At 40.7% G+C, this 26,198-nt stretch overlaps 1 protein-coding gene across 2 annotated transcripts in view; it reads left to right on the top strand.

Annotated features, from left to right (window-relative positions):
• The window catches only part of RAB22A (RAB22A, member RAS oncogene family), a 49,175-nt gene that overhangs the window by 4,287 nt on the left and 18,690 nt on the right, over positions 1 to 26,198 (top strand). For both annotated transcript variants that reach the window (XM_066237672.1, XM_066237671.1), the window contains exon 3: positions 24,056 to 24,137. In XM_066237672.1, the coding sequence (XP_066093769.1) occupies positions 24,056 to 24,137 (82 nt within the window). The remainder of the gene's footprint in view (positions 1 to 24,055; positions 24,138 to 26,198) is intronic.

Below are 26,198 nucleotides of genomic sequence, written 5' to 3'. Positions count from 1 at the left end.
GTTCCAGGCTCTATCCACTGCTCCACCACCTGGTCAGACCCCTATTTTTCTTTTAGAGACCCTTTAACGTTTTATATAGTACTGGTTTGGTGGTGATGAACTTCTTTAGCTTTTTCTTATCTGTTAGACTCTATCCTTCAATTCTAAATGATAGCTTTGTTGGATAGAGTAATCTTGGGTCTTGTGTTTTGTCACTTTGAATATTTCTTGACAATCCCTTCTGGCCTACAAAGTTTCTGTTGAGAAATCAGCTAACAGTCTTATTGGAACTTCCTTGTAGGTAACTAACTGCTTTTCTCATGCAACTTTTAAGATTCTCTCTTTATCTATAACCTTTCATATTTTACTTATGATGTCACTTGATGTGGGCCTCTTTGGGTTTTTCTTGTTTGGAACTCTCTACACCAGGGGTCCCCAAACTTTTTACACAGGGGGCCAGTTCACTGTCCCTCAGACCATTGGAGGACCGGACCAAAAAAAAAAAAACTATGAACAAATCACTATGCACACTGCACATATCTTATTTTAAAGTAAAAAAACAAAATGGGAACAGATACAATATTTAAAATAAAGAACAAGTAAATTTAAATCAACAAACTGACCAGTATTTCAATGGGAACTATGCTCCTCTCACTGACCACCAATGAAAAAGGTGCCCTTTCCGGAAGTGTGGCGGGGGCCGGATAAATGGCCTCAGGGGGCCGCATGTGGCCCGTGGGCCGTAGTTTGGGGACTCCTGCTCTACACTTTCTGGACTTGGTCTATTTCCAACTTAGGGATATTTTCTGTCATTATTTTTTCAAATAGGCTTCAATTTTTTGCTCTCTTTCTTCCCCTTCCAGCACCCCCATGATGCAAATATTGGTGTGCTTGAGGTTGTCCCAGATGCTCCTTACACTATCCTCCCTTAAATTCCAAATCTCTCATTTGATTCTCTGCTGCATCTACTTTACTGTTGATTTCCTATAAAATATTCTCTATTTCAGTTAGTGTATACTTCATTTCTTTCTGGTCCTTTTTTTTTAAAAGATGTTGATCTTCTCACTTTTTCATTGAGTATCCTATAACCAGTGTTTTGAACTCTGCATCTAGTAGATTGCTTGTCTCTATTTTGTTTAGTTCTTTTTCTGGGATTTTGTTCTGTTCTTTTATTTGGGACATGTTTCTTTCTTTGTCTATTCTTTTTGGCAGCCTCTCTGTGTGTGTTTCTGTGTATTAGGTAGAGCTGCTACGTCTCTCAGGCTTGGTAGAGTGCCCTAATATAGTAGGTGTTCTGTAAGGTTCAGTGGCACAGCCTCCCTGATCACCAAGCTGGGCCCTTGAGGTGCATCCCCAGTGCAGGATATGTACACCCTCCTCTTAATAGTTGAGCCTTGATTACTGTTGGCACGTCAGTGGGAGGAATTTATCCCCAGACCAGTCAGCTATAAGTACTGGCTCTGACCACTGACCTCTGACCACCTTGGAGGGGCCACCCCACAGAGCAGGACTTAACTTCAGTGGGGTTCTGGTGCCCATTGAGTCTGCCCCTTGATTTTGTGAAGGGCGTTGGATGGTGGTGTTTTGATGTGGTGTGAAGCTTTCCACTGAATATGCTGGCTCTGGGGCCTCCTGGGAGGTGCAGGCCAGCCTCAGCCACCACCTGTGTTCTGCCTGGAGCCACTTGGTATGAGGTAGAAAGCAATTCGCAGATGGCTTCTACCTGTGCTGAGCTTGGAGGTACCCAGGCAAGGCCAAGTTGAGAAGCAAGGCCAGCTGCTGCTAGTGCCTGACCTGGGGCCACTTAGTGAGAGATATGGGACATGCTGAGGCCAGATGTTGCTTGTTTGAGAGATTTTAGGAAAATCTAAAGCATCATCTAAGACACAGATTATTGTATGGAAAAGCCACTGGAAACAGCTTGAATGGTCCAGAAAGTTGAATGGAGCAGGGCCTCAAGGAATTACCAGGGCAGGGTAATAGGTAAACCAGGTTGATGGAGATTTAGATATGGTTCCCACCTGCCAGCTCATCAGTGGAACAATGGCCTCTGCCAGCACTTCTGTCTGAGAGAAAGCTGTCCCTCCAGCTGTGGCCTTGATGCTGGACAATTTAATTTCTCCCTGAATGTCTCTAGTACCTTGTAAGCTGCTACCCCAGCGCTAGAGCTCCGAAGGAGTGAGTCAGAGTAAGTCCATGTGCATAGGCCTTTTAGGAGGAGCTGCCTGGGGCTCCCACAGGCCTCCGTCTTCCTAAGCCTCAAATTTTGCTGGTTTTTTCAGCCAGAAGTTGCAACGACTTCTCTTCCTGGCACTAGAATCCTGGGCTCAGGAACCTGGTATGGGGCTAGGATCCCTCGTTCCTCAGAGGGGACCTCAACAGCCAAGCTTTTCCTCCCAATTTTTATCTACCACACTTTTTTTTTTTTTTTTTTTTTTTTGTATTTTTCTGAAGTTGGAAACAGGGAGGCAGTCAGACAGACTCCCGCATACGCCCGACCAGGTTCTACCCGGCATGCCCACCAGGGAGCGATGCTCTGTTGCAACCAGAGCCATTCTAGCACCTGTGGCAGAGGCCATAGAGCCATCCCCAGCGCCCGGGCCAACTTTGCTCCAATGGAGCCTTGGCTGCGGGAGGGGAAGAGAGACAGGAGAGGAAGGAGAGGGGGAGGGGTGGAGAAGCAGATGGGCGCTTCTCCTGTGTGCCCTGGCCAGGAATCATACCCGGGATTCCTGCACGCCTGGCCGACGCTCTACCACTGAGCCATCCGGCCAGGGCCTTATCTACCACACTTGATTGTACAACCAGCCTGTTCCATGTCTCTGTCCCTCCTACCAGTCTTGACGTGGTGGCGGTGGTGGCAGCTTTCTTTCTTTCTTTCTTTCTTTCTTTCTTTCTTTCTTTCTTTCTTCTTTCTTCTTCTTTTTCTTTTTCTTCTTATTCTTCTTCCTTCCTTCTTCTTCCTTCTTCCTTCCTTCTTCTTCCTTCCTCCTTCCTCTTTCTTCCTTCCTTCCTCCCTCTTCCTTCCTCCTTCTTTCTTCTTTCTTCTTCTTCCAGCTTCTTTAATTCTCTAGTTGTAGGACTTCCATTCAGCTCAATTTTAAGCAATTCTGAATGAGGGTTCTGTAGTTTAGTTATAAATTTGATGTGGTAGTGGGAGGAGGCAACTACTGTGTTTTCCTATGCTACCATTCAGCATTTAGTCGTTTATCATGAAGTGGGATGGCTAAGCTCTAAGTTTTTTATATATCCACTATTAGGTGGCAAATGTTCTTGTCTATCCCTAAAACAATGAGTTTTGTTTTTTTATCAAGAATTGTGTTGAATTCTGTCAGGTAGGGGGTTTTTTATTCTTTGTTTTTTTATATCTTTTGAATTTACTGTTCTTATGCTTTTTCTTTTTTAGCCTTAAAATTGTGAATTACAATCATCAATACTAAAATATTAAACCACTGTTGCATTCCTAGGATAAATCTCACTTGGTTGTTATTATTTTAATACATTATTGGATTTGATTTACTAAAATTTTGCCAAGGATTTTCCCTCCATGTTCATTATGGAGATTGAGCTGTTGTTTCTTAATATATTTCTCTAGATTTAGTATCAGGCCTCATAAAAGAAGATGGGTAGTGTTTCCTCTTCTCTATTTTTTTGGAAGTGTTTATGTAGAATTGGAATTGTTTCTCCCTTATAGATTTGGTATAATACACCAATGAAGCCATCTGAGCAGGGGTTTTCTTTATCAGAAAAATTTTAACTACAGATTCAATTTCTTTAATAGATATAGGCCTATTTATTTCTTCCTGAGTTTGCTTTGGTAGTTGGTGTTTTCAGGGAACTTATCCTTTGTATTTATGTGTTTTTCTTAATATATTGAAGTAAAGCTATTTATAATATTCCTCTGTTATCCTTTTAATGGCTTTAGGGTCTTTCAGCTATAAATTAATTTTAATGATCTTCTCAACCAGTTTTCTACTTTATTACTATTTCTCAGTGTTCTATTTTACTGGGGTTTTTTGTTTATCTTCATGGGGTTTTTTTTCTCTTTCTTTACTTATTTTGGCTCACTTTTATTTTCTTTTAAGTGAGAGGAGGGGAAATAGAGAGACAGACTCCTCCTGCATGTGACCTGACCAGGATCCACCTGACAACCCTTGTCTAGGGCCGATGCTCTAATCAGCCGAGCTATCCTCAGTGCCTGAGGCTGATGCTCAGACCAATCGACCCACTGGCTGTGAGAGAAGAGACAGAAGCAGGAGAAGGAGGGGAAGAGAAGCAGATGGTCACTTTTCATGTGTGCCCTGATCAGGAATCAAACCTGGGACTTCCGCATGCCGGGCCCAATGCTTTTTATTCTCAGTTTTGCTTTATCAATTTTGCTAGCTACATTAAGTATCTACAAATTTAGAATTTTATGTCTTACTGATAATGCAAACCTTCAAACAGTCTAAGTTGTGCCCTTTAGCTCTAAGAATGCGTTTTACCTTGAAGTCTAGTTTGTTTGTTTTTGACAGAGACAGAGTCAGAAAGAAGGATCAATAGGGACAGACAGACAGGAAGGGAGAGATATAAGAAGCATCAATTCTTCATTGTGGCACCTTAGTTGTTCATTGATTGCTTTCTCATATGTGCCTTGACCGGGAGGCTGCAGGAGAGTGATTGACCCCTTGCTCAAGCCAGTGACTTTGGGCTCAAGCCAGCGACCACAGGGTCATGTCTATGATCCCACACTCAAACTGGTGAGCCCATGCTCAAGCCAGCGACCTTGGAGTTTGAACCTGGGTCCTCCGCATCCCAGTCTGATGCTCTATCCACTGCACCACCGCCTGGTCAGGCACAGTCTAATTTGTTATTAATATAAAGTCACTATTAACATTGGTCAGTATTTGAATGGTGTCGTTTTCTTATACTTTTGTTTTTAACCTTTTTGTATCTTTATAATTTAGGTAGGTCTTGTAAGCAACTTATGATATGATTTTGATAAAGTATACTCCATATAACCATCACCAGAAATTCCCATCACCTCAGAGTGTTCTTGTGTGAATCCCATACCCCATAAGCAACCACTGTGGTGATCTGGGTCCATATAGATTAATTTGTCGTTGAATTTCACATAAATGAAATATTACAGAATGTACTCTTTGGTATTTGATTTCTGCACCATTAAACAGTGTTTTAGAGAGTCAGCCATGGTGTTGCATGTAGCATAGGCCTTTTTTTAAAAATTGGTTAGTAATATTCTCATATATAAATAGATAAGTGGTTTGTTCATTCTCCTGAGGTTTTCCACTTTTGACTATTATGAACATAGATGCTGTGAAAATTCTTTTATAACTTTTTGTAGATGTAGGCATTCATTTCCTTTGAGTAAATAACTAGTAGTAGAATTTCTAGTTCCTGAGAAGGTGTATATATAACTAACTTAATAAGAAGTTGCCAAACAGTTGTCCAAAGCAATTGTATCATTTTCCCTCCCACCAGCAATGTATAGAATTCTAGTCATTCTACATCCTCACCAGTATTTGTATTTTTCACTTTAGTTATCCTAGTGGGTATAAAATGGTATCTTGTTAGGCTTTTAATCTGCATTTCCCAGATGTCTAATAATATTAAGCATTTTTGCATGGGCCTATTTGTCATTACTATATCTTTTATGAAGTCACTATTCAAGTCTTTCACTTACTTTTATTTGAGGTTTTTGCCTTATTTCTTATAGATTTGTTCTAATTCTTTATACATTACAAAACAACTCTTTTGCCAGGAATATTTATTGTGAATGTTTTCTTCCATTTGTGGCTTGCCTTTTTATTTTCTTAGTGATGTCTTCCTTGAAGAGGAGCTTTCATTTTAATGAAGTCCATGTTATCAATTTCGTCTTTTTTGGTTTATACCTTTTTGGTCTTCTCTAAGTAAGCTCAGCCTGCCCTACGGTCTCAAAGATATTTTCCTCTGTGTTCTTCATAGTTTTAGCTTTGCATTTAGCTTTTGAGCCATCTCAAATTAATTTTTCTGTATTGTGGTTTCTGTTGAGTGGCCTGTCATCATCCTTAGCATATATGTAATGTATCTTTCAGTTATCTGGCTGCTTTTAAGATCTCTTTATCTTTTGTTTTCAGCAATTTACTGTAATACTTACTCTAGGTGCATAATATACTCTGGGTTCACTGAGTTTCTTGGATCAGAAATTCTGTTATTTGAAAGATTGTCAGCTATTATTTCTTAAAATAGTTTGTCTACCTTATTTTCTTGCTTTTCCTATGAGATTCCAATTTCACACATGTTAAACTGTTAGATACTATCTCACAGGTGGCTGAGACCTGGGTGTTTTTATCTTTTTCTCTCAGTTCTTAGGATCACATTATTTCTATTGTTCTGTCTTTAAGTTTGGTTGTTCCCTTCTTCTACTGTCTGTTCAACACATACATCTACTTATTTTTGTTTCTTCAGATATTGTCCTTAATTCTAGAATTTACATTTGATGTGGTTTTTTTATATTTTATATGCTTAGGTTCCCCATCTGTTCACTCAATATGGCTCTTTTGCTCTAAGTCCTAATCATATTAATAGGAGTCACCTTTAAACTACATTTCTGCTAATGCCAACATCTGGATTAGTTTAGGATCTGTTACTCTTTACTCTTTTTTGCTATTTACTCTTTTTTCTCTTGACTTTGGGTCACTTATTTTTGCTACCTAGTAATTTTTTATTGTATACTGGACACTGCAGAAAATAAATTGCAGAGGTTTTAGATTCTCTTATCTTCTACTGAGGAGTGTTGGGTTTTGTTTTAGTAGAAAGTTAAATTATAGGGTAGCCACCTTGAAGTGGAAACTTGCTTTTTTACATTTTGTTAGAATGGTTTTATTGGAGTGTTGTCTAACCTTCCTGTAAATCCTTATTCCTGGGAAGGTATGGCCTGTCTTGGTTTTCAGAGTGTTCACTGGGCCCCCATAACTTGGCAGAATTCAAACTCCCAACTCTTTCTTTTCTGCAGTTCACAGCAGCTAAAAATCTCTGCTCAGCTTTGGCCAGCCCTCCTGTTGTTGCTCCTTGGAGTGTGTGTGGTTTAGGAGTGGGCCATGGGTTTGAGAGGAATTTATATATAGATTTGCAGCTTCCTACTCTGCAGCATCTTCCTTTCGAGGACCTCTCTTCTCCATTTCCAATCACATTAGTGGCCCTAACCTTGTTCCCCAGCCAGTAGCACGGGTTTCTACTTTGACAAGTCTGTGAGAGTTCTTTCAGTACAAGCTAGCACCACAATTATTAGACTCATAATTCCCCAACTTAAACTTTTAATTTCAGTATTTAATTGTTTTACTTTTAATATAATTAAAGATGTTCTTATGTTTAAACCTATAATTTTACACTTTGCTTTTTAATTATGTCTGTCCTGTTGTTCTTTTGGATTGAACTTTGTTTTTTTTTGTAATAACCTGTTTCCCCCTTTGTTATCTTCATAATTATACATCCTTTTATTATTCTTTAAGTGTTTACTCTAGAAATTACCTTTTGCATTCTTGACTTATTCAAGTCTAATATAAAGTATTACTTTTACTATGTTCCAACACTGCAAGGATCTCAAATCTAATTTCTCTGCCTCCTACCTTTTATGCTTCTATACTGAGTGTATTTTAATTTTGTAACTTAGACCCCATAGGACATTTATTATTGTTATACAGTCAGCATTCCTGTCACTTTCCTCCACATGTTTATTCTTTCCCTTGCTTTATATTCTGCCAGCATTTCTGACTTTTCATCTGGGATTATTTACTTCATTCTGAAGAATGCTATTTTGTATTTCTTTTAGCATACTCTTTTGGTGCTCAGTTATCTGTTTCAAAATGTCTTAATAGCATCTTTTTATAACTGAGCTTTTATTTACATATAATAAAAAGTGTAGTTCAATAAATTTTTACCTTGTACTTGTTTAAGTGCCATCAAGATAAAGAACATTTCCATTATCGCTGAAAGCTTCCTTGCTAGTATATCCACTCTCACCTCACCAACCTACTCACCTTTCTGTGATTTTAAACTTGATATAAATGGATTCATTTGTATGCATTTATGCTGCCTTCTTTTACTCAAAATACTGTTTTTGAGATTCATCCATGTTTTGCTTATATAGTTCCTTTTATTGCTGACTAGTATTCCATTGTGTGAATTTACCATGATTTGTTTATCCAGTCTCCTATTGATGAACATTTAAATGGAGTCCAGTTTTGAACTGTTATGAATAAAGCTGCTATAAATATTTGTATACAGTTCTTTTTGTGAACACATACACATTACTCTTGCATATATATACCTGAGGGTGGAATTTCCGGTTGTTAAGGATATTTGTTATTTAACATTATGTAACAAATTAACTTAAAATTACATGCCTGACTGGTAGTGGCACAGTAGACCGAACATCAACCTTAGGTCCCAGGTTTGAAACCCCAGGTCGCTGGCTTGAGTGTGGGCTCATCTGGCTTGAGCACAGGATCATCAACATGATCCCGGGGTCACTGGCTTGAACCCAAAGATGGCTGATTTACTGGCTTGAGCCAAGGGGTCACTGGCTCGGCTTGGGCCTCCCAGGCAAGGCACATATGAGAAACAATCAATGAACAACTAAAATGACACAACTACAAGTTGGTGCTTCTCATCTCTCCCTTCCTGTCTCTCACTTGCACAAGAAAAAAAAACAAAAAAAAAACTACATGAACAAGTATTCTCTCAGTATTTGTGGGTCAGGAATTCAGGAACAGCTTAGTTTGGTTAAGGCTCTTAAGCATCCTTACAACCTGGGAACTATCTTCCCCTTATCGAGTAATCTGTGAGAACCCAAAATGTAAATCAAAATGTTTTTATGACCTCATCTACCATTTCCATAATAGCCTATTGATTACAGTGGTCAATCCCAATGGGAGGATGCTACACAAGGACATAGTAGCAAAGGTGAGGATTCTTAGGGCTATCTGGGATGCTGGCTACTGCAGTAGAGTTCAAGGCATATTAAACTTTATAAGAGACTGCTCTTTTCCAAAGTGGTTACATATTCTTTTTCGTCCCCATCAGTAATACGTGAAAGGGCCCTTTGTTCCACGTCTTCATCAACAGTTGTTTTTAATTTTAGCTATTTGGGCAGGTCATAATCTATTTTTTGAGGTCCATTTTGATTGTATATAGAATTCTTGGTTTTCAGTTACTGTCTTTCAGGCCTTTGAAAATATATAACCCATTTTATTCTAGTTTCATCTGTTTTTATTAAGTCAGATGTCAGTCATGTTGCTCTCTTTATATTAATGTGTCATTTTTTCCTCTACCTTCAAGATTTCTCTGTCTTTGCGTTTCAGCATCTTTTGAATGCATCGGTGAGGTTTTCATTGAATTTATCCTGTTAGACTCATAGTATTGCTTGAACCTGTAGTTCACATTGGAACATTCAAGTTGGAACAAGTTGGAAAATGCTCATCAATATTGCTTTTGCTCTATTTTTTCCCCTCACATTCTCAAACTACTGGTACTTATAGTTTAGAATTTTTTCTTTTTTTTTTGTTTATCTCACACTTTTCTGTATTTTCCATCATTTTTCCCCCATGCTTCAATCTAGGTATTTTCTTCTAGCCCTTCATTCATTTCTTTACTCATTTTTTTTCAAGTAATTCAGATCTGATTATAAACCTATCCATTAAGTTCTTGATTTCATTTATTATTTTTCTAAAGTTGTAGAATATCTGACAGTATTTGTTTTAGTTTCTTTTTCTCTGCAGAAATTGTTATTTTTACTTTCTTAAATTTATTAGGCACAGTTATTTTAAAGTTCACTTTTAATGACAAAAACAGTGGAAAGTAGATGATTATTGGAATTGAATAGTGGATTCTACTTTTGGGTGTAAGTGAAAATTTTTATAAAAGTTAAAAATAAAGATGTCTGATAAATAATCCATTCCCTGGATCACTTGCATTTCTCTTCATTGTCTTTTATCTTGATCGTTGGTCACAGTGGCTTGTCTCCTTGGATACATATTTTTTGTGTTATTGCATTCCAAATATTGCTTATATAAGTATTATAAATAATTTGAGACTCTAGGTCAGAGTCTACAACCCTGCAACCCAGAAGCCAAATCCAGTCCAGTCCTGCTAGTTTATTTTTATTTTATTTTATTTTTTTGAGATAGACAGGAAGGGAGAGAGATGAGAAGCACCAACTTAAGTGCAGCACTTTAGTTGTTCATCAATTGCTTCTCATACGTGCCTTGATGAGGAAGCTGGGGCTCTAGCCAAGCCAGTGACCATGAAATCATGCTGATGATCCCATGCTCAATCTGGCAACCCTGCGCTCAAGCTGGTAACCTCTGGTTTCAAACCTGGACCTCAGTGACGCAGGTCAACATTGTATCCACTGCACCCACTACCTATCAAGCTAGTCCTGCCAGTTTATTTACACATTATGTACGGCAGCTTCTTTGCTGCAGCATCAAAGATGACAGAGGCCATGGCTTGTAGAACCAAAAATGTGGACATGTTGCCCTTTCACAGAAAAAAATTCTCCAAATTCTGCTCTACATGTTTTCCTCCAGACACACAAATCCAAACCCTACTACCACTGATTCATTGCTTGTGAGACAAAATCTAAATTATCTTCCTTAGTTTAGATCTGTGTTTACCCCAGCAGTTCTCTTAACACCTCTGCTGCCTTTACCTCAAACCTATTTATGCAATCTTTGTCCTTTATTTTTTATTATTGCCTTATTGTATAGGCTACCAGGGGTCCCCAAGCTTTTTACACAGGGGGCCAGTTCACTGTCCCTCAGACCGTTGGAGGGCCGCCACATACAGTGCTCCTCTCACTGACCACCAATGAAAGAGGTGCCCCTTCCGCAAGTGCGATGGGGCTGCTGGATTAATGGCCTCAGGGGGCCGCATGCAGCCTGCGGGCCGTAGTTTGGGGACGCCTGGGCTAGACCCTCCAGTGCAGTGTAGAATAGAAGTGTTAAGAGTGGACATCTAGGCCTGACCTGTGGTGGCGCAGTGGATAAAGCATCGACCTGGAAATGCTGAGGTCGCCGGTTGAAACCCTGGGCTTGCCTGGTCAAGGCACATATGGGAGTTGATGCTTTCAGCTCCTCCCCCCCTTCTATCTCTCTGTCTCTCCCTCTCCTCTCTAAAATGAATAAAAAAAAAAAAAAAAAAAAAAAAAGAGTGGACATCTATGCCTTGTTCTTAGGACCTGGCTAAAAGTAAATAATAATGAAAACATTGATGAGAATGTGGAGCAGTTACAACTTTATACATTTCTAATGGGAGTATAACATGGTGGAACTGTTTGGAGCACTCTACATATTAAATTAAACATATATCGGCCCTGGCCAGTTGGCTCAGTGGTAGAGCGTCGGCCTGGCGTACAAGGGGTCCCGGGTTCGATTCCCGGCTAGGGCACATAGGAGAAGCGCCCATCTGCTTCTCCACCCCTCCCCCTCTCCTTCCTCTCTGTCTCTCACCCCCCCCCCCCCCCGCAGCAAGGCTCCATTGGAGCAAAGATGGCCCGGGCGCTGGGGATGGTCCTTGGCCTCTGCCCCAGGCACTAGAGTGGCTCTGGTCGCAACGGAGTGATGCCCCAGAGGGGCAGAGCATCGCCCCCTGGTGGGCAGAGCGTCACCCCCTGGTGGGCGTGTCAGGTGGATCCCGGTCGGGCGCATGCGGGAGTCTGACTGTCTCTCCCCGTTTCCAGCTTCAGAAAAATACAAAAAAAAAAAAAAAAAAAGGATAAATTAAACATATATCTGCCCTATGACCCATCAATTCCACCCTTATGTATTTGCCCAGGAGAAATGAAAAAACATGTTTGCAGAAAAACTTGTGAAAAAATGTTTATTACAGTTTTTATAACTAAAAACTTAAAGCCACCCAATTTCCTTCAACATAAGGATAGACAAAATGGGCCTGACCTGTGTGTGGTGGCACAGTGGATAAAGCATCAACATGGAATGCCACTTCAAAACCCTGGCTTGCCTTGGTAAAGGCACATATGGGAGTTGATGCTTCCTGCTCCTCCCCCCCCTTCTCTTTCTCTCCTCTGTAAAATGAATAAATAAATCTTAAGAAAAAAGGAATAAACAAAGTGTTATAGTGATACAATGGAACACCACACAGCAATAAAAGAGAGTTAACTACCAAATAGTGGAGTAGGCAAAAGTAGATTCACAGTTGTGAGTATGTGAAACAGTCTATTGTATTACTTTTCATACAAACTACTCTAAACCTACTTTTGCCTACCCTTGTATTGAATTTCAAAAACATTGTTCACTGGAAGAAGCCAAACACAATTGAGTATGCATTTTGTGATTCCACTTATATGAAATCCAAAAACAATCAAAACTGGTCCATGAAGTAGAAGTCATGAAGGGTCACCTGGGGTAGGTACAGAATTACTGGAAATGGGCACAGGGGACATCTGGGGTTATGGAAACATTATCTTGCCTTGGGCAGTAAACAATATGAAATGTCAAAACTTACTAAACTGAAAACCTACACTGTGCTCTTTATTGTACTTTAATTCTACTTCAATAAATATGTATAATGTTTTTATAGCCCTGTGTCATAAGTACTGAAGCTATTCCTGGTTTTCAAATGAGGGAACTGAGGCAAAGAGAGAGGTTAATTGACTTATCTAATGATATGCAATTGATGGCAAAACTAATAAGCAAAGTCAAGCAGTCCAGCTTAAAAGTTTGCCCTCTCAGCTAGTATGCTGTTGTCTCATACCCTGTGGCTCAGCAGCTCTACTTCTACACTTTATCCTACAGATAAACTCACATAAGTTCCAAATCATGAGGTTAATAATTGTAGCATTGTTGATTAGTAGGGGTCTGATTATGTAAATTGTAGTGTAGTGATTCAGTGTGATAAAGGAAAAAACAGCTTGAGAAAACTTTATATTGGATTGTCTTTATATATTATATTAGATAGTATAGAGTAAAAAACCTAAAGATATGTAATAAAGGCTACCATCTGTATTAAAAATAAAGGAGGATGCAGAGGAAACTTTATATACATGTGCTTGTATCAATCTGAAGTATTTCTGAAAGGAGACCTAAGAAACAAAATACCAGTTTCCAGGGGAAGGAATTGTAAAGCTGAGAGGAAGGGGCAGGCAGAAAGGAGACGTTTCAGTATATACCCATTTTGTACATTTTGGGTAATGAAGCATATAAATGTATTGCATATTCAAAAAAATAATGAATACAATTTATAATTTGGAAAAGACTAAATAACTTATCATAGACACAGTTGCCTGCACTGGCAGAAGCCTGCCTCGGGCTTTCAGAACTCTCCCTCCCTTCACACCAATTGATACCCCATGGCTTGTGTACGTCAATCAGCCTCAAAGTGTTTCTTGTTCATCAAGCCTACCCCATCTCTCCCCAGAATTCTTTCAGGCCCTCTCCACTTTCTGTCCTTCTTCTTTTCCTTTTCTGTCCAGTTCCTGCCATCTTCTCTGTGCTCACAGTCCTTAATATTCCCCAGTTTTTGCCTACCTATCTGTTTCCACATTCACCCCATAATGTTCTTAAAGTAGAGATCCATCTCATTCATGAAATGGTTGCTAAGGGCCTAGGATCTAGCAGAGGGGCCCCACGGGTCTGTTCCCTGCTTCCAGAATTTACCTCTGAAACAGGTGTGATAACATCAACCTTTCCTTCCCTCTCACCAGCTCCCCTTCACTTTTAGCTGTCTTTTTATTTTTATTTATTTATTTTTAATTGAGAGGAAGGGAGATAGTGAGATGGATTCCCGCATGGACCCTGACCTGGATCCACCCAGCCATCCCTGTCTGGAGCTGATGCTTGAATCAACTAAGCTATCCTCAGTGAGCACAGCCAACGCTTGAACCAATTAAGTCATTTACTGTGAGAGGGAAAGAAAGAAGGGGAGAGGGAGTGGAAGAGAAGCAGATGGTCACTCTTCCTATGTGCCTTGACCAAGAATTGAACCCAGGACATCCACATGCTGGGCTGACGCTCTGTCTACTGAGTCAACTCGATCAGAGCCTTAGCTCTCTTTTTAAATCACCACCTGTGAGATAGATGATTTTAGATAGTGCACAGATGAACATTTTAAATTCATATTAGTAAGTATTTTATTGTCTATTAGGAAAAATAAAACTAGCCTATGAAACCTGTGGGTTTTTTAATTTTACTAGTGTTATTGCTTAGACAAGGCTAAGTTTTATTTTATTTTATTTTTATTTTTTTTGTATTTTTCCGAAGCTGGAAACGGGGAGAGACAGACTCCCGCATGTGCCCAACCGGGATCCACCCGGCACGCCCACCAGGGGGCGACACTCTGCCCACCAGGGGGCGATGCTCTGCCCCTCCAGGGCGTCGCTCTGTTGCGACCAGAGCCACTCTAGCACCTGGGGCAGAGGCCAAGGAGCCATCCCCAGCGCCCGGGCCATCTTTGCTCCAATGGAGCCTCGCTGCGGGAGGGGAAGAGAGAGACAGAGAGGAAGGAGAGGGGGAGGGGTGGAGAAGCAGATGGGTGCCTCTCCTGTGTGCCCTGGCCGGGAATCGAACCTGGGACTTCTGCACGCCAGGCCGACGCTCTACCACTGAGCCAACTGGCCAGGGCTCAAGGGCTAAGTTTTAAAAAAGGAGTTTTTTATAATATTTAGTAGTAAGTAATTCAGATGGAACATAGGTCCAGCAGACATGGTGACAGTGGAGCCCTGGCCTTCGCAGAGATTCTGACTTGAGGAAACAGGGCCTCACAGAGAGTAGGCACTCACTGGTTTTGAAGTGCAGTGACTTGTTGCCCTTCATGCTCTGTCTCTGGTTTGCCTGGAGCCTTCTCTGTGGTCACCTAATGCACACACACGGTCCTGTCCCCATCTGCTCCCTCCTTAACTTCTGGTTTAGCTCTTCTCTGAAGTCCTCCCTAGTGTATTAGTTTCTTATTGCTGCTGTAATAAATTACGGCAAATTTAGTGGCTTACAAGAAGACAGATTTATTATTTTATAATTGTGGAAGTCAGAAGTCTGAAATCAGTTTCACTGGCTTAAAGTCAAGGTGTTGACAGAGCTGGTTCCTCCCAGAGGCTCAGAGTGGAGAATTTGTTTCCTTGCCTTTTTCAGCTTCTAGTGGCTGCCTTGGCTTGTGGTCCTTTCATCCATCTTCAGGGCACAGCATGCAGTCTCTACTTCCATCTTACATTACCTTCTCCCGGGCTCCGACTGATCCTGGTCCCCCTGATAAGGACCCTTGTGATTACATTGGACCCACTTGGATAATCCAGGCTTCTTACCCATTGCAAGATTCTTAGCCTAATAATATCTGCAAGCTCCCTTTTGCCACGGAAAGTAGTGTAGTCACAGGGTCTTGGGTTGGGATATGAGTATCTAGGAAGGGAACGCCATTATTCAGCTTCCTGCACCTGGCATCACCACTTTCCTGGGTACTTAGATTTGGCTTTACCTTTGTGCTCCCACAACTCTGTCCATCCTTTGATGCTTCATTAAAATCTGCCTTGTAATTCTGTTCCCTTGACCAGTCCTTCCACTGTGAGCCTCCTGAAGGCAGGGGTTGGGTTGTACTCATCTTGCCTGGTATTCCTGTCATTAGGTAGAAGGCCATGTGTTTGAGGGAGTAGACCACCCAGTAAAAAATGGTGATTGTTCAATAAACAACCAAACCCAACCAGAGGCTCCCAGTAAGGAGGACTAAATGGGGTCATGTGTGAAAGAGAAGAGTGTCTGATGGTAGTGGACACTTAGTCGAGGCAGCTAGTTTCATCATTAGTACTGTTGACTTTATTATTTATGATGTGAATGGTTGTATTTTATGTTATTCTTGACAAACTTAGGAAAGAAAAGGCTAAACTCTTTATTAAACTTTATCTTTTTATTTAAAGAAGTGTTTCTGTGATTTTAAATATTTTCCCACAAGTTTTAGGGTCACAAAAATTTAGAACGTACTAAAGGATTTGCTTGGGATGACCATGGACCTGTGGTGCAAATTGTCTGTTGTGCACCTCTCTCGTTTGGGTGGATAGTGACTGCTTCCAAGGAAGCACTATGTAGAGTAATACCTTAACCTGTAGATTTTAAGAGATAGTAGGTTTTGTGTGGGGTTTTTTTAGATTTTATTTATTCATTTTAGAGAGAACAGTTAGTGAGATAGAGAGAGGGGGGGTGGTGGGAGCAGGAAGCATCAACTCCCATATGTGCCTTGACCAGGCAAGCCTAGGATTTTGAACTGGCAACCTCAGCATTCCAGGTCAATGCTTTATCCACTGCGCCACCACAGGTCAGGAAAGAGATGGTAAGTTTTAAAGGAAGGGTTAAAGATATGCATGACTGTAGAACCCATACAAGTAACTGAATTTACAGAGACTCATAAGATTCTGGCTTTGTGAAGCCCCATAACATAAGACAGATGTGTCTCCCCTTTTTTTTCTTTTGCGAGAGAGACAGACAGAAAGGAAGAGAGATGAGAAGCATCAACCTGTTATTACAGCACTTTAATTGTGCATTGATTGCTTCTCATAATTGCCTTGACCAGGGGCTCCAGCTGAAACAGTGACCCCTTGCTCAAGCCAGCGAGCGACTTTGGGTTTCAAGCCAGTGACCCCATGCTCAAGCTGGTGAGCCTGTGCTTAAGCCAGATAAGCCAGATGAGCCGATGCTCAAGCCGGTGACCTCTGGGTTTCGAACCTGTGTCCTCTGCAGCCCAGGTCGCCGTCTCGGCTCCACTGCACCACCAGCTGTCTGTCAGGCTAGATGTACCCTTATATTAGAGTGACAAATTCCTTGCACCATCCTAAACTCTCCTGAAGACCCTTTGGTGTGTCCATTAGACGAACTAGATTCATGAACTTTGGTCTTTTTATGTCTCCATCATGGTGAGTTCAATGGTATTTCAGTCAGTGTTTATAACCTGGAGATCCCGGCATTGTTTGCATGAGATTAGCGTTGTTTTAGAAGTTATGGTTCTTTGTTAGTTTTTAAATGTACTGAGTTGTTCATCCTTAAAAGGCACTATATGTCATTTTGGGGATGATGTCATCCCATGTGACATTCCAAGAAAAGGGTTTGCAGTCAAGAGAGGTGTACTAGAATGTGAGTGCAGAGCACACCTGTGTTGTGAGAAAGCCAAACAAGTCCACTGCAGTTAAAGAAATTTTAAAACACCTTGTGGCAAGTATTTTCATTGGAAACACGTACTCTGACCAAAGATCATGACTACTTGGTGTGCATGAAAGTCATATTTTTAGAATGTCATGAAAAATGAAGAAGTTTATGAAAGGCATTCTAGCTTTAGGAAATAATGCTAGTAGGGGTTTTAGATTAAACAGGTAATAAGATCTGCCTAGGCAGAGTGAAGAGAGATGGTTTAGTAGTGAAAAATAAGGTTATCAGACAAGTAAATGGCAGGCTGGAAAATAAAAATGTATCATTTGGATGGCAGGAAGCCATTGCCAGTTTTTCAAAAAGCAAGATACTGAAGTTATCATACCCTACACATCATTTAACTTGAATGGTAAACGAGTGATCCTAGAGTTCAAGTGACAGTGGGATGGAAAAATTGTAGTCATCCTTCTCAGAGATTAGGGTCCAATTTATGAATTTGTATCAGGGGTTGAGGTTCAAGTGTAGATTAAATATAAAATGAAGAACCAGACAGTTCTACGAAATTGGATGCAAGGAACAAAGGACACAGACCTTTGCAGACCAATTCCAGTTCTGTGGAAAGTAGACACCATGTTCTTGTTGAGAACTTGGAATTTGGGACTCTTCTGAGAGTGGGGAGGAAATAAGTAAGCTCTGTTTTTCCCATGTTAAGTGTGAGGTGGTGATGAGGGTTTAGATTGTACAGTTAAATTAAAGTTAGATTTAGAATACTGTTGTCTTCAGTAGATAAAAACATGAAGCTATGGGAAAGAGTTAATTCAAGTGGAACATTTTGCCCTAGGGCCAACCTAGAGTTTTTTAGGGACCAGATGGAAGAGACAACCAGGCAACACCCCATCTCATATGGGACCCTGCATCTGGGTGTTAGACAAACCGAATCTAAATGCTAAGAGAATGAAATGGTTCTTATAGATATGATAGGCCAAGAGTCCCTATTCTTAAAAATCAACAGAGCTACCTGTTACTATAAGGGGGCATTGGTGTGGCTCGGAAGGAAAAGTGAGGGAGGTATGGTCATCTCACAATAGCCACCTGAGCTGGGACCCGGAGGTGGGACCTGATTCAACACATGAGCTACCAGCAAAGAGATCCCAAGTCACCAAGGAATCTAAGTGCTGGGGGAACTGGTGATTCTTCCCTGCTCCTCTTGGATTTTGCCTGCTGCCTACCATGGGGGTTAGAGTTGGTGGCTCAGTGGGCAGAAAGGACTTCCCTTAGCATACTCAGCCCTGGGCTAGAAGCCACACAGCCTGTCACAATTAGAGAGCCAGAATCACCCCTGATCTCAGATGGGCCTGTACTCCATAGCCCTTCTTGCTTCGGGAAGGGCGTGGCCAGGACCCCCTGGAGATGTGGGAGTAAAGATAGCACACTGCAAATACTCTGTCAGAACTCCAAGATAGCACCAAGGAGGGAGACAAGGAAGAAGTACAGCAGTGTTGCCCTGGCTGGGTAGCTCAGTTGGTTAGAGCATCGTCCTGTCATGGCAGGATTGCAGGTTTGCACACAAAAGAATCAACCAATGAATAAACTAAGTGGAACAGCAAACTGACGTTTCTCTCTCTCCCCCCTCTCTAAAATCAATTTAAAAGAAGAAGTACAGCAAGCTCCCTGCTCTCATGGAGTTTACGTTTCTCCTGGGTAAGTGGGACCTGGAACAAATCAATGTAAAAAAGAAAAAAATAACCCTTAAGATGAACAGTGTACAGAAATTGTAGGAGGTGCCCTGAAGATAAAATGGAATGATGTGTGTGTTGCAGAGTGAAGTTGGGGTGGGCAGCTGCCTGGTTTGAGTTGATCGCACAGCTTTCTGTGATCTTTGGCAGTTGCCATAAGGCCTAAAGAATAAGGAACATCTCACCACACAAGAGCATTAAGGAAAGGGACAGTCAGTATGAAGCAGAAACAAGAACAATTAGAAGGATTTGCAACTGAGAGGAGGCGACTAATTTATGACTGCAGTGACCCAGGCAGGATGTACAGGGATTATGGTCCAAGGGAGCGGTGATGGGTAAATTAAAAAATAGACATGTCTGACTCAGCCGAAGTCCAAAAAGCAGAATCACAGCCAATGCCAATGGAAATTTGTTTCTTCTCAAGTTGGGAGGGTTGACTGGGGGACATGTTGGAGGACTTAGAGTTTCTAAGCTCTGTTTTCTCTGTGAAGCCTAAAATGAGCTGTTTCCCTGAGAAAGAGGGTAGCAGGAAGTTGTGGGAGCTGGAAAGCAGCCTGAAGATGTGGAATGATTGCTGTGCAGAATGACAGGCCTAGGCGGTCAGCTAATACCGGCTAGTCTCACACTGGTCCACACTGCTTTGTGACTTTCCTCCAGCAAGACAGCCACTCTGCACTGGGTGGAGGAAGCTGATAGAGAGGCTGCTTGGGGCTTTTTTGGGCAGTTGAGACAAAAAGACAAGATTTCGAAAGAACTGGTCATGTGGGCAAACGATGCTAGCGATCAAAGGACAAGAAGCCAACAGACATAGAACCAAGAAGACCCAAGTAGAGAACTTTGGACTTAGGAAAACCTTGGTATAGATAGAAAGAGGGTGTTGAGAGTGACTATAGAGGAGAGCTGGAAGGTGGCCTTGGGTCAGAGGCAGGAAGTTGTGTTAGTTGGGTTTAATCCCTTCAGATACTTTCATTGTGTGACAGCCACCATTCTTTCCCTTTTTGGATAAATCTGCTTTCAGTGAAGGGGAAATGAATGGTTGGCGGGTAAGTTGAACTTTAGTGAATTCTGATCCTATAATGAAACATTTCCTTTTAATTGTTAAGTATACCTTTCTCAGGCTTTTGTCTACTTCAGGTGTTTTTCTTCTCTTTTCCTTTGAGCAGCTGTAGTGGGTAGTAGATGCCTAGTGGGTAGCGGATGCATTAGTTGGATGCGTTGGATGCATAGGCTCTGCTAATAGGTCTCCATTGGATGCCCATTGTCACTCTTAAATGGAACACCACAGCCATAATTGATAGAGAGTTGAGTTGCAAGCTTTTAGGACTAATTGTAAAGTCTAAACTAAAATGTTTCCTGGAGCTGCCTTTAATAATAATAATAATTAAAAATCTGTGAAGGTACAGTGCTTTACAATATACAGAGCACTTTCACATATATCATATCATTTAAGCCTTACAATAAACAAAGCCGTTTGAATGCTTAGATCTCTCCTGAGTAAGATATCATGCTGCACGTCCTGATTTAATCACAGTGAGTTGTTGAAAGTTCTCAAAACAATAACCATTTATTGAGCACCTTCTATGCATAAAGTAACTTTACTAAGGATACCAAGGTGTAAATTTCCAGGAAATAAATATCCAGTAAATAGCACCTATCCAAAAATGTGACCTTGCTTTCTGACTCACTTTCCCTTCCTCATCCCAGTCACTGTTTTGGAGGGTGCTTGCTAAAATATTGTCAGGAATTCAATTGTAGCAGAATTTAAGGTTTTAAAACGAAGGATTCTTATACTTAGCTAAGTTCAGTGATTCTTTGAGTCATTCTATAGATTTTAGCTCTCACGGCCTTGAAGTTTATATAGCTATTACATGAATCTAAGAAGTGTTTCAGACATCCAGCATGTTTGAAAATGCCTAGCCATTGAGTTCATTGTCCTGAGTAGAATGTTTAGGGTATGGCTCCAAGGACAGCAGGGCCCTTGGCCCCAGAGGCTAATTGTCCAGTAGAAAAGGAGACATAATCATCTCTGGGGTCTTCAGTGCATTGAGGAGCCTGGGAAACAAAGGGCTCACAGGAGGGAGCTGCCTGGGATGTCCAGGAATGTGCTCTGGTCCACCATGGCTCCTCAGAGATTCTCTAAAAAATATGAGACCCCTTAAATAATAAGAACCCCTACTTAAATGGCCCCTGGGCAGAGTAGTCCCACAGAATGAGTGATATCATCTAAACACCATCATTCCTTAAGAATAAACATAACAAAGAATGTAAAGGACTTATATAATGAAAACTATAAACCATTGTTAAGGGAAATCGAAAAAGATATAATGAGATGGAAGAAGATACCTTGTTCTTGGTTAGATGAATCAAGATGGCCATATTACCCAAAGCAATATACAAATTTAATGCAATTCCCATCAAAATTCCAATGACATTTTTTAAAGAAATAGAGCAAAAAATCATCAGATTTATATGGAACTATAAAAAACCCCGAATAGCCAAAGCAGTCCTAAAGAAAAAGAATGGCCTGACCTGTGGTGGCGCAGTGGATAAAGTGTCGACCTGGAAATACTGAGGTCGCTGGTTCGAAACCCTGGGCTTGCCTGATCAAGGCACATATGGGAGTTGATGCTTCCAGCTCCTCCCCCCTTCTCTCTCTGTCTCTCTCTCTTCTCTCTCTCCTCTCTAAAAATAAATTTAAAAATTTTTTTAAAAAAAGAAAAAATAAAAAGAATGAAGCTGGGGGCATTACAATACCTGACTTCAAACTATATTATAGGGCCACGACAATCAAAACAGCATGGTATTGGCAGAAAAATAGACACTCAGACCAATGGAACAGAATAGAAAGTCCAGAAATAAAACCACATATGTATAGTCAAATAATATTTGATAAAGGGGCCAACAACACACAATGGAGAAAAGAAAGCCTCTTCAATAAATGGTGCTGGGAAAACTGGAAAGCCACATGCAAAAGAATGAAACTGGACTACAGTTTGTCCCCCTGTACTAAAATTAACTCAAAATGGATCAAAGATCTAAACATAAGACCTGAAACAATTAAGTACATAGAAGAAGACATAGGTACTCAACTCATGGACCTGGGTTTTAAAGAGCATTTTATGAATTTGACTCCAAAGGCAAGAGAAGTGAAGGCAAAAATTAATGAATGGGACTACATCAGACTAAGAAGTTTTTGCTCAGCAAGAGAAACTGATAACAAAATAAACAGACAGCCAACTAAATGGGAAATGATATTTTCAAACAACAGCTCAGATAAGGGCCTAATATCCAAAATTTACAAAGAACTCATAAAAACAACAAACAAACAAACAATCCAATAAAAAAATGGGAAGAGGACATGAACAGACACTTCTCCCAGGAAGAAATACAGATGGCCAACAGATATATGAAAAGATGCTCATCTTCTTTAGTTATTAGAGAAATGCAAATCAAAACTGCAATGAGATACCACCTCACACCTGTTAGATTAGCTATTATTAACAAGACAGGTAATAGCAAATGTTGGAGAGGCTGTGGAGAAAAAGGAACCCTCATACACTGTTGGTGGGAATGTAAAGTAGTACAACCATTATGGAAGAAAGTATGGTGGTTCCTCAAAAAACTGCAAATAGAACTACCTTATGACCCAGCAATCCCTCTACTGGGTATATACCCCCAAACCTCAGAAACATTGATACGTAAAGACACATGCAGCCCCATGTTCATTGCAGCATTGTTCACAGTGGCCAGGACATGGAAATAACCAAAAAGCCTGTCAACAGATGACTGGATAAAGAAGATGTGGCATATATACACTATGGAATACTACTCAGCCATAAGAAATGATGACATCGGATCATTTACAGCAAAATGGTGGGATCTTGATAACATGATACGAAGTGAAATAAGTAAATCAGAAAAAACCAGGAACTGCATTATTCCATACGTAGGTGGGACATAAAAGTGAAACTAAGAGACATTGATAAGAGTGTGATGGTTATGGGGGAGGGGGAAAGGGAGAGGGGGAGGGGGAGGGGCACAAAGAAAACTAGATAGAAGGTGACAGAGGACAATCTGACTTTGGGTGATGGGTATGCAACATAATTTAACGACAAGATAACCTGGACTTGTTATCTTTGAATATATGTATCCTGATTTATTGATGTCGCCCCATTAAAAAAATAAAATTATTTAAAAAAATTAAAAAAAAATTAAAAATAAATAAATAATAATCAAAAGCTGGGCAGGGCCAAGATGTGGCCCATCAGGTCAGCTGATGGGCTGTTTTGTTATTGAAACAGGTAGGTGATCATCAGGGTGTCACTTCTTCAGACATCTTCCTGCTCCTCGATTGACATCTTAATTTCATTAACTCTAGCATTACACCAGCCCTTAGCTAGTTCATGGGGCCATGTGGTTTGGGAATTAGAGAATACAAATCCAAATGGCCCAATATTTTTTTACTAGAGTACTCATTTCCTATTATAGAATTTTTTTCCATGATACCATCTTCTAAAATAACTTCTGTATTTTACAAGGGAGGGTAATGTTTGGATTACCAAATTAGCTCCTGGTTCTTTTGATATGGAGTTTAGACAATCACAAGCCAAAGAACTCTTCCTTCTTTGTCTTGGGCAGATATGCCAATGGGTTTTTTTTTTGTTTTTGTTTTTTTTTTAATTTTATTTATTTATTTATTTTTTACAGAGACAGTGAGTCAGAGATAGGGATAGACAGGGACAGACAGGAACGGAGAGAGATGAGAAGCATCAATCATTAGTTGTTGTTTTTTTTTTTTTCATTGCGCATCGCAACACCTTAGTTGTTCATTGATTGCTTTCTCATATGTGCCTTGACCGCAGGCCTTCAGTAGACCGAGTAACACCTTGCTGGAGCCAGGGACCTTGGGTTCAAGCTGGTTGGCTTTTTTTTTTTTTCCTCAAACCAGATGAGCCCTCGACCTTGGGGGTCTCGAACCTGGGTCCTCTGCATCCCAGTCTGATGCTCTATCCACTGCGCCACCGCCTGGTCAGGCCCAATGGTTTATTTTGACACAAACTATGCAGCAGTATCTGAGCATCCCATAAATACTCCAGAGAGGACCACAATTACAATAGAGTATGGAGCGGGAGTTTGAGCATTAAGTCTAAATGATGTTTCCAACTGGGGCTGGCAACATGCTTTAAATAATTGTGTTCTGATCATCTAGGTCTCTCTTTATAGGGCATCTTTTATGACCAAGACTGTCCAGTACCAAAATGAGCTACATAAATTCCTAATCTGGGATACAGCTGGACAAGAACGAGTAAGTCACTCTTTAACTTACTATGTGTTTTTCTGAGGCCCAAATTAAAACTCGAACTAAACTGTTGATGTCCCTGTCATTTTACAGTAATTCACTTCTCTTCTGCACGCCAGAGACACATTTATTTTCGTTTGCATAGACCAGCCTTTTTCTTTTCAATTAGAGCCACAAAGTCCACTGATGGAGAAAGTGATAATGGGCACTGAGGGCATTTTTATACTTTTTAGTGTCTTAAAGTAAATGCTGACTAACGGCCCTGATAAAACTCTGCTCAGAGCATTGTGTGTAATTTGGGGCTTTATCCTCCAGCAGAGATATAAGAGAATTAGTGGTAGAAAGGGAGAGTTAAGCACATCTCATTTATAGCTGCCTTTTAAAAGCTAAAGAGAGAACTTTACAGCATATAAAGTTTGAGATTTAAGTGAAATGGATGAGCTAACACAGTGCTTTGCAATAGGTACTTAATAAATGCCTGATGATAAAATTGTCCAAGATGGTTATCTGCTTAAAAAGGAAGAGCCTGAGCCAGAAGTGGAACTGGGCCGAGGTATCACAGTGCAGAGTGGGACTGAGTGAAGCCTACCCAAATCAGACAGGAGTGGGGAGGCTGGCAGGGGAACAAGATGCCTGCCTGCTGCCTCATTTTCCCTCTGGGCCTTAAGTCTGATTTCCCTGTCGAAGTGTGTCTGGCAGCCACCCCATTATTCAGCTGCTGTTTAATTTTGTTTTCAAACAGTAGCATCAAAACAGAACATCTGATAGATGCACAGTGCTATCTTAAGCTCTTAAAAGTATACCAGAAGTAATCAGGAGAAATAGTCTGTCATCACGGTCTTATCTAAGACAGCAAAGATACTGTGTATGGTATAAAATCTGACAGAATCATCACAGACAAATGGAGGAAAACAAAACAAGCCCTTACTGTTGTCCTGGATGTAGACACCACGCATTTGTACAGATTTAATGTCCTACATTTGTTCTGTTTGCTTTTTTGTGTTTGTTTTAATGCTGGATATCATACCCTGTGTCAATTACTCATCTGAGAGCCATCCTCTTAGTTTCCCACCCCCCACCACCGCTTTGTACATCTGAATGAGCTTTTAGGACAGTAAGGCCTTACTAACCATCACTTTTCCAGCTTTTAGAGGTGTTACTTCCCACAGAACCTTCCTCAGCATATCTGTAGGCACAGCTCTGGTGTCTGTCCTATCAGGCAAGAACTCATGTAACTGGCTCTTCATGCCAATAATATATGTGCCCTTTCACTGACTTCCAGGTTTCAGTTACCCCTCCCAAATATTGATGATACAGCAGCACCCTCAACATAAAGAATCCTGCTATGATATAGATTCCATGATGCTTTGAGTCAGTATACCTAACAGGACCCCAGTTTATTCTCCATCAGAGCCCCTTATTAAATTTTCTCAGGACCCTCATTATAAGTTGTAATCTGTCTACTTACCTTTAGTAGCAGTCTTTCCCTGCCAACCATAAGCTTTGAGAGCTGGGACCACAGTATTTTGTGTCCTCACTGCTATGTTCCTGCTGCCATGCACAGTGCCTGACCAAGAGCTGATGCTCAAATGTTGGTTGGGAGATCAGCAGATAAACTCTTCAGCCTATTTCTCTGTATCCTAGAGAGTCTTTGATGCCCTGATCCATGGGGTCGTCACATGTTTCCTCACTGTTTATCTTTTGTTAGACTGTGAGCTCCTTGGGGGCAGGGACTATCTTCATGTCTGAGTTCTCAGCCCCTGGCACATGATGTTGATGCCAGTGGGTTTATGTCACCTGATTGCCAGCCCTACTTTGGTACATAGAAGGACGGATCCTCTACATACTTTTGCCATGTGAGTATTGCATGCCTCAAATTGTAAATTTCTAGTATATGCATATTTATTATTCTGTACTCTATAGTAATGAGATTCAGTATGAAACTAAAGTCATCATAAAATGAAAACCCTTTTGGATGAACTGACCATTCAAACATCCTCCCCATTTTGACCTTTGCAACTATTGCTGTGTATAGTTTTAATAGTCCAGTATTTGATTGTATTTGAT

This window comes from Saccopteryx bilineata, chromosome 6, assembly GCF_036850765.1.
Source record: "Saccopteryx bilineata isolate mSacBil1 chromosome 6, mSacBil1_pri_phased_curated, whole genome shotgun sequence".
NCBI classification, from domain to species: Eukaryota; Metazoa; Chordata; class Mammalia; order Chiroptera; family Emballonuridae; genus Saccopteryx; species Saccopteryx bilineata.
This window is presented reverse-complemented; position numbering and strand designations above follow the sequence as displayed.